The sequence below is a fragment of the Gymnogyps californianus genome, chromosome 3 (genome assembly GCF_018139145.2).
Source record: "Gymnogyps californianus isolate 813 chromosome 3, ASM1813914v2, whole genome shotgun sequence".
Classification (NCBI taxonomy): domain Eukaryota; kingdom Metazoa; phylum Chordata; class Aves; order Accipitriformes; family Cathartidae; genus Gymnogyps; species Gymnogyps californianus.
Window position 1 is genome coordinate 12,829,492 of NC_059473.1, and position 7,862 is coordinate 12,837,353.

General features: G+C 43.2%; 1 protein-coding gene across 5 annotated transcripts; it reads right to left on the bottom strand.

Annotated features, from left to right (window-relative positions):
• Positions 1–260: 260 nt before the first annotated feature.
• LOC127014110 (serine/arginine-rich splicing factor 7-like) lies at positions 261–7,835 on the bottom strand. 5 transcript variants are annotated; one of them, XM_050893214.1, is made up of 9 exons: positions 7,778–7,835; positions 7,166–7,346; positions 6,843–7,019; positions 5,833–5,907; positions 5,607–5,708; positions 5,073–5,126; positions 2,636–2,680; positions 1,924–1,959; positions 261–1,079 (listed from the first exon to the last, which is right to left on the bottom strand). In XM_050893214.1, the coding sequence occupies exons 1-9, from the start codon at positions 7,797–7,799 to the stop codon at positions 1,055–1,057; spliced, it is 717 nt and encodes a 238-aa protein (XP_050749171.1). In that variant the 5' UTR covers positions 7,800–7,835; the 3' UTR covers positions 261–1,054. The 5 variants fall into 5 exon arrangements, with proteins under 5 accessions (XP_050749171.1, XP_050749173.1, XP_050749174.1 ...); XM_050893216.1 differs by lacking the exon at positions 2,636–2,680 and adding an exon at positions 7,679–7,684 and having other exon boundaries at positions 7,778–7,799; XM_050893217.1 differs by lacking the exon at positions 2,636–2,680 and adding an exon at positions 7,679–7,684 and having other exon boundaries at positions 5,601–5,708; positions 7,778–7,799.
• Positions 7,836–7,862: the final 27 nt, after the last annotated feature.

Consider the following 7,862-nt stretch of genomic DNA (forward strand, 5'->3'; position numbering starts at 1 on the left):
CAAGTCCCTTGCTTACACTTTACTGCCAAAGGAGAAGACATGACCAGGAAGATCAGGTCAGATCAACAGGAGCTGTTGATTCCACAAATGTACTACTACTTAAACAGGACCTGCAAGTTCTGCTTGTGACCTTCAATCTGTAAGAAAAGCCTTAATTTCCTAAAAAGAGTATCTAAATGTATTATCTGCTGCACCAGAACTGCCAATTTATCATAAGCATCACAAAGAAGTAGTACTATTTTGACAACCAGGACATAAAACAAGGTTTCTAAAAATATTTACTTCAATAGTTTACATTCCAGAAGTATTCCAAATACCTTCAAGTGAGAAGTTCACTCACCCTTTAATCAACAGGACAGACAGACCAGCATTCACACATTCCTTGGTTTTTTCCATCTGTTAATGCCCTTTGTAGACATTTTTGTAAGTCAAATCATCAAGTGCATAAGCACCTCCAGACAGGTTTTCAGCTTCACTGAGCTTTGAGGAGGTGCAAATAAAACCACGAAGTACAGATCACTGTAACATTCAAGACCAAACAGTAAGAATGACAGCTGGTACTGGTAACTCTTCACTCTAATCAGTGCTCTGTAGGAATGAAGGCCTACAACAGGTACATACTTGCAGGACAGCCATTGACTGGCTGCCACACTACGCTCAATTTAAAAGTGCCTGTAACAGCCTGCCTCTTGCTTTTCACCGTAGTGGCACGTGACCTGCTTCAGCTACCCAAATATTAACGGAAACAGCAGGGTTATCACAAAATATTTCTTCATTAGAAATGCACAGTTTATTTCAATGCGCCAATAAAAAAAGCCCAACATTTCCAGGTCACAGAACATTAACACAACAAAAGTTTTGCATTAGTCTACTAATAAGACTTTTAAAAGATCCAGATTCATGCCAATTGTTAGTCAATAGAAACAGCCTTCTAGGACTAAGCCCTTACATTTATAAAGACACCACAAAATCCCTTATAATAATGTAAACAAAATAAATTTTCTTCTTAAACTTTTTAAATTTGAATCCATTCATTTCAGGACTTGCACTCCCTTCAAGGGCTTCCTGATGGTGAGTGACTGAAAGGGAAAGAAAAAGATTAAAAGCAACTCCTACAGCAAAACCAACAGAAACTATGAATGCTACCCCAGGTTTCCTCTGCTCCGGAACCCTCCCCCCCTGCCTCATAATGCCCCTCCCCACACTGTTTTCATTTACAGTTCATGAATAATGAGGAAAGCGTTATATTTTACACCTTTACAAGTAACAACTGCTTTAAGCTTGAAAAGGGCAGGCAAAATAAGAGACATCAGCTGCGACAGCTAGATGAGACATCTAGCCTGCTCAGAAAGCACCTTGGAGCCTGCGCTCCAGCTGTGCAGAGGAATTGTTACTCTGCCATAACCTGCACGGTTCCAGTTTAGTGCCTCATGGCTAGCCCTATCTCAGACTACTTAAATTCCAGCACATACTTCTCTGGTTACATAGGAAAGCTTGCTTCTTACTTCACAGTGCACAGCAAAACTTGGCAGCTGTGCAACTGAGAGCCAGCTGTGAGGAGCCACCAGCAGGAATTTAATCCTACCACGTATTCATGGTTTGCTCCATACCTTACATTACTCACTTCTTCCCCAGATTCTAAATTCCTCAGGAACTTCGGGATAGTTGATTCTCATCTGCCCACATTTTCTGTTGTCCTTTAAAACTTCATTAAAGTAGGTTACCTTAGTGTTATTATCATGAAGTTCTGACTATCAGCGGTAGGGAGTGCCCATAAAACTTCATCTTTTCATAGTTCACAAATTAAGACAAGTAAAAAACTTTAAGCTTTTATCCTTGCACAAGTTAACTTCTATAGCAACCACTCCAGACACTAGTTGTACGTAACTGTATGGCACACTCCACTTTTTAAGATATTCCTACCTTCTCTTTGGAGATGGTGATCTGGACTTTGAGCGACTGTATTAAAACAAACAAACAAACAAAAAACAAACACAAAAAACAACACACCAAACCAAAACAATCAATGTGGTAAACTTGTATACACTTAGTAACCACTTTTGACCATTTAAAAATAGTAATAACAGTTTGGTGTTGTTAAATACATTACAAGACAACACCCTTAATGCTGCTAATAACAAGTATACCTAATTACTTTAAGCAAGAAGCTGCAGTTTAGAAGGAAAACTGCTGAAAGCTGGAGCCCTCGGGAAAAGAGCAACACACAGCTTCAAAGCAGCTACAAAATGATCGCAGTAATCCTGCAAAGCAGGAGCAGTGAATCAAGTAGAGGAGAGTCAGGAAGACCGAGAACTACAGACAGTTGAGAACAAAGGTAGGGAAAGATATGCCCCAAATCCTGTCAAAAATACTTTTTGTCACAATCATGGGTTAAACAAAAACTGGTATCCACAATCCTTTTGGAAGAATTGCCTACTGTCCCACAAAAATCAGCTATAAAAATACATAAATATATGAAAAATATTTTAAAGTCAGTATTAAAAAAACAACAAAAAAAACCCCAAAAAGCCTCTTCCACATGCAACTGAAATACTGGTCCATGCAGAGATTTTGAATCATGACAAAAAAAAAAAAAAAAAAAAATACTGAGTGCTACTTGTATTTATACGCTCACCTTTTAGCAGGTAAGCCAGATTTAGATCTACCATGGGACCCAGACCTATAACAGGAGAAAAATAAAGCTCAGCAAAGCAGCCAGTGGCGTGCACATACAATGAAAGTTAGCTAAACCAGCAACTGCAAATTCATACTACATAGCATCACAAACCAGAGAGGAATGCTCTGGTGCTGCAGGTTTTTCTCATGACATTTCAGGAGAATCCTTTAGCTCTTATTCCAGAGACCCCACTTATCAGAAGACAAGCATATAAGCACAAGAAGCTCCCCAGCAAAGCTTCAGCTACCACTTCCACAAAACAGAAGATCTTGTACCAGGCTCCCAGACTTTCTCCCCGCCTGCAAGTACCCCTTCCGTAAAGGGAAGAATAGTTTCAAGTGTCGTCTTAGAAAGTATTTTAATAGCACATTAAGAGCCTGGAATCAGCCACAGGTAAGCATGTGTGCTGAAGAGCTGATGCATTCATTCTTCAGATCAAGTTCCCACTGCCACTTTTATTCAAGTATAATACAGCTTTTTCATCAGTTATCCCAATGAAAAGAGCATTTCAGTTTTCTCTTTGATATCTGGCTACTAATGTATAAACTACTCCCAGTTCATCTTATGAATTAAAATCTACTCAAACAGTGAGACCTTCCTCCCACATTTATCATGTTACTTTATCAACTCAAGTATTTGCTGTTACTTAGAAAACGTTTGTCCTCCTAGAGAGTGGCACGTGGTATTACTGAACACCAGTATCTATTCAAGATAGATACTTGTTTAATAGACTTGGCCAAAAAAAGGGAGAAACTTTTGTTCTATTTCTGCTCAGAACTGTTTTTAAAGGGTAATCAAGATTCACCTTTACCTGGCCTATTAACTTATAGAAATACTACGTGGCCACTGTTGGCATAAGTTAAACAAAAAGTTATGTGCCACTGCTTCGAAACCTTCCTGATCACCATGCTAAGCCATCCTCTGTCACAGTTCCTAACACTATAAGCAGTAATTTTGTTACTGTATCACAGTTACACAGGATGGAGTTGCTCGCAACTACCCAGAGCTTGTATTTTGTAGCATGAGCATGACTTCCTTTGGTAAGAAATACAGTAAGGCAGCACACGAGCATCATCTTACTACAAGAACTGCTGGCAAATCCTCATTCTGAGAGGCACAGCAACAAAGCAGGACTGGAGATCAAAAGCTCTAGAAGCAGCACCGGTTACATACTAGTGTTTTGCTGTATTAGCAGAGGCTGGAGTTTTCACAATGCTTCTGTAACTCCAGTCCTGAACTACCACTTCTCACCACTGCAATTGCAGACCTATGCAAAGTCATCATTCCTCAGAAATTCAATACAAGTATCAAGTCTTTCATGCAGGAACATGACTGTCCCAGAACTAGAAGTCACCAAGCAACATCAGCACTATCCAGACTCTTCCACAGTAGCAGCATGCAGTTTGAGCCTGCCTAGTCATCTCCTGCATTACAGGCCTGTATGAGTAGTAAGTCAGGACAGCTCTAGTAATCATCATCATCATCCCCTTCAAGGCTCAATGTGCAAGTCCTGAAGTAGCAGGCAGACCCCTAAAAAACATTTCTCTTCCCCCATTCTAATGCAAAACAAAAGACAACTTTTTCCAACTTATCAGCTCTCATGTCCATCACATTTTTATCCTACTCTTTCACCCTTCTTCCAACTAAGACTTATCACAAAGGATAGAGGAAAATAATTGCAGAAACATTTACTCTATACCCATTTACCTCAACTTCCATTTCATCATGGAAAACATCCAGATCCACAAAACCAGGGCTACATGTCAGAGAAGTCCTTCAAAACACTACCTGTGGCATTAGGACTCATGGTCCTGTTCATTCAGCCCTTCAAACCTCTGGTCAAGCGTCCTACTCCATGTAATGTAGTTCTTAGCACTACAGCAATTTAATTTGATCTGACTTTCAGAACTAGAACTGACAAAGCTGAAAAGCTGTAAACAAGAGTTCAGTCAATAGTGGCAACCTTCCCATCACTTTTTTCTTCCCCAGCATTTGGGATTTACAAAAAAACATGCCAAGAAAAACCTAAGCAGCATTTCCTGCAAGACACAAGGTCAAGCATTCTCTACGTCCATAGGCATTAACTATTTTTCAAAACTTCTCTCCACAGACCTTAAATCATATATATGCTTTGTTTATGGCTACATATACATAGACTATATATAGCAGCCACAGACCAAAACAAACTCATGTTTATTACAAGAAATCAACCACTACTGTAGTCTGTGAAAAAGCATAAATTATTAATGTTAAGTGCAAATATTGCTATGCTGCACAACCTTCTAACCCCTTCCAGCCAAACTCCCCTGAAGAAGGCGGGGGGGGGGGGGGGGGGGAAGACACCCAAACAAAAACCCCAAACAATTATTGGTTTGAATTAAAACAAGTATCTTACCTGCTTCGAGGCCATACAACAGACCGGGACCTTGAGCGTGATCTGGACCTAGATCTAGAAAAAAGCAGTGAAAGCTCAACTACTACTACATGATCCATACAGCTGAGACAGTATTCTTTGACTTTTATGATACTGACCTCAGAGAATTTTGTTGGAACTACTGGTTTTGCAGAAGTAACTTTTATTACTAGAAAGTTGTAGTACATTTGGCCAGTACCACCATCCACATAAGAAATCCCACTTTCCTAGCTGACTAAGCATAATTATTCCCTGTATCCTTGAAGCTAAAGTAGGAAACCTTAACCATAGATCAAGGCTCTAACTTTGGAACAGTATAAAAAAAGCTGAGAAACAGCAGTTCCAAAGTTATATGCTTAAGTTTTTAACTTCAAAGAAAGCATTTACATTAGTTCGCAGGGATGTAACACCATGAAGGTACCTGCAACCACATGGACTGCAAAATATAAACTTAATTTTAACTCCAAGAGTTACATTACCTTCAACAAAGTTGTGGGCTTAACAGAAAACACATACCTTGATCTCCTTAGAGAACCAGACCGAGATCTGCGGGGTGAAAATGATCTATACCTACGAGGAGACATTGACCTGGACCTGCGGTAGGAAGCCGACCTTGATCTACATAACAAAGGGAAAAGACAGCCAAAATTACTGCAAGGTACTTCTCACAAGGACTACATAAATGGGTGGAGCAGAGGGAGGAGTAAGAGAAAGAATGAAAACACAACACCTAGAACCCTACCTCCTACCACGACTCCGACTGCGTGACCGAGAATACCTTCTTCCTCGGGACCTTGAACGGGATCTAGACCGGGACCTGGTTTTAGGTTAGAGAAAACAGGTATCAGAAAACAGCTGCAGCAATCAGTGCATGTGAGGCCCTGCTGAAGTCAAAACTGATTTCAGACAACTAAAAAGAAAAAAAAAAAAAAAAAAAAAAAGCCAAACCAAACCAAACCAACAAAAACACACCACTAGCATCTGTCGGTTGGAAAAATCTCTGGGCCTACTTGTCTTGAGCATTTTACTACCTAGAAAAATGTTAAAAGCTGAATTACATTGCAGAATTACATTAGAATAGAAAACACTGTAATGCGTATTTAAAATAAACCTTGCAAGTTTGCAGGTCGACCCTCTTTGGCCCAAGGTCTAGCAGATCTAGACGATCTAGAAGTATCTATAGCCGATCGCTGCATCTAGGTGTTCTCTTCAATCTAACGACGATCAAACTGACAGCCCAATGAGCCAGGGTGAGGCTTGATTGACGCAAGAAGATTTTTCTAGGTGGGAATGTGGTCAATCTGGTGTTCCTCTTTCTAAACCGGAGGGGGGCCCCAATTGAAAGCCAAATTTACTGTTACGGCGATCACCGTCTCAAATTTTCTGCCCTTAAAGAATAAGGTGAAGCTACGTGTAGATGGCTCGAGGGGATCTGGCCTCTTATGCTGATCACCTCAAGGTCTAGGAGGATCTTAAGTGTCGGATTTGCAAGGCGCCTCAGCATGAAATCTTAAGGCTCGTGACATTCTGAATCAAGGCGACTGACTCAAACGAAGAAACCTGAAAGGTTTTGACCAGGTTGATTATTAAGATATTAACATTTTATATGTATTAGCAAAAAAAATTCTGATATACACCTGTTGACTTACAACATTAAGAGTTAAAACTGGTGTAACATTCTGTTCTTTGCTAACAAGAGCTACACAAAAGTGAACTGGCGAAGCAACCCAGCCACTCTGGCCCCACACATACCTGCTCCTCCTTCGGCGACTATAGCGGTGACAATCGTAAGCATAGTGGCCTTTCTCACCACACTCATAGCATCTGTCATTAGGATCAAAGGGGCGCCGTGCAGGAGGCCTGTCGTAACGGGAGCGACGAGGCATCCCTGTTGACACTTCCACTCTAACCCTGGAGCCACATATTATCCTGCAGGACATAGTATGTATTAACCACAGGAATACTTTTCTCCCCCGTGCTTGTTACACACAGAACGGACATTGATGATTGGTGCGGGCTGAGGAGGTCAGAAACTGCAGCCAAAGCAGTCAAGGAGGTTTTAGGCATGCACATACTTCCCATCGAGCCCGAGCACAGCATCTTCAGCATCCCTCGGGTCTTCAAACTCCACGAAGGCAAACCCTGGCGGGTTCCTCGCGATCCACACGGTTCTCAGGGGCCCGTAGTAGCTGAAGGCTCTCTCCAGCTCGCCTTTGCCCGCGCCCGTGCCCAGGTTCCCCACGTACACCTTGGTCTCTGCCGGGACAGACGCCATGTCAGGGCCGGCGCCCGGCCCCGCACAGCGGCCGCAGCACGCAGGCGCGGCGCTGGACACGAGGCCACGCGCGCGGCGCGACCGCCGCCGCCCCTCCCCCCACCGCCCGCAGGCGCCGCCATCTTTGACGCCGCCTCCATTTTGGTGCGCTCCAGCCAATGCCGCACTTTCCTTCCCCCCACCCCCATCAGGGCCCACTCTTCGCCAGACCCGCGGCCGCGGCCACAGCCCCAGCGGCCCCACGGCGGCGGCCTAACCCCAATGTCTCTCTCCTCAGCCCCATCTTCTCTCACAGCCGGCCACCCAAAACAACGGCCACCTTCTCCCACCCTCAGCGCGGCGCGAACGCCGCCGCCCCCTCAATAGCAGCTCCCAACCACTCCACGCTGCCCCCACTCCCCATCCCCCCTACCGTAACGCCCGTAGCGCGACATCTTCCCGGCTACAGGCCGAGCCTCACACGCGACCCTTATATAGAGGGAGGGGGCTCTGCGACT

Bases quoted from the DNA above. Each gene is read 5' to 3' on its own strand.
- LOC127014110 (XM_050893214.1), bottom strand. From the start codon at position 7,799: ATGTCGCGCTACGGGCGTTACG. The intron at 7,347-7,777 runs GTAGGGGGGATG...CTGTCCCGGCAG, and splicing joins GTCGCGCTACGGGCGTTACG to AGACCAAGGTGTACGTGGGG. The intron at 1,080-1,923 runs GTAGGAATATCT...TTTCCCTTTCAG, and splicing joins TCACCATCTCCAAAGAGAAG to TCACTCACCATCAGGAAGCC.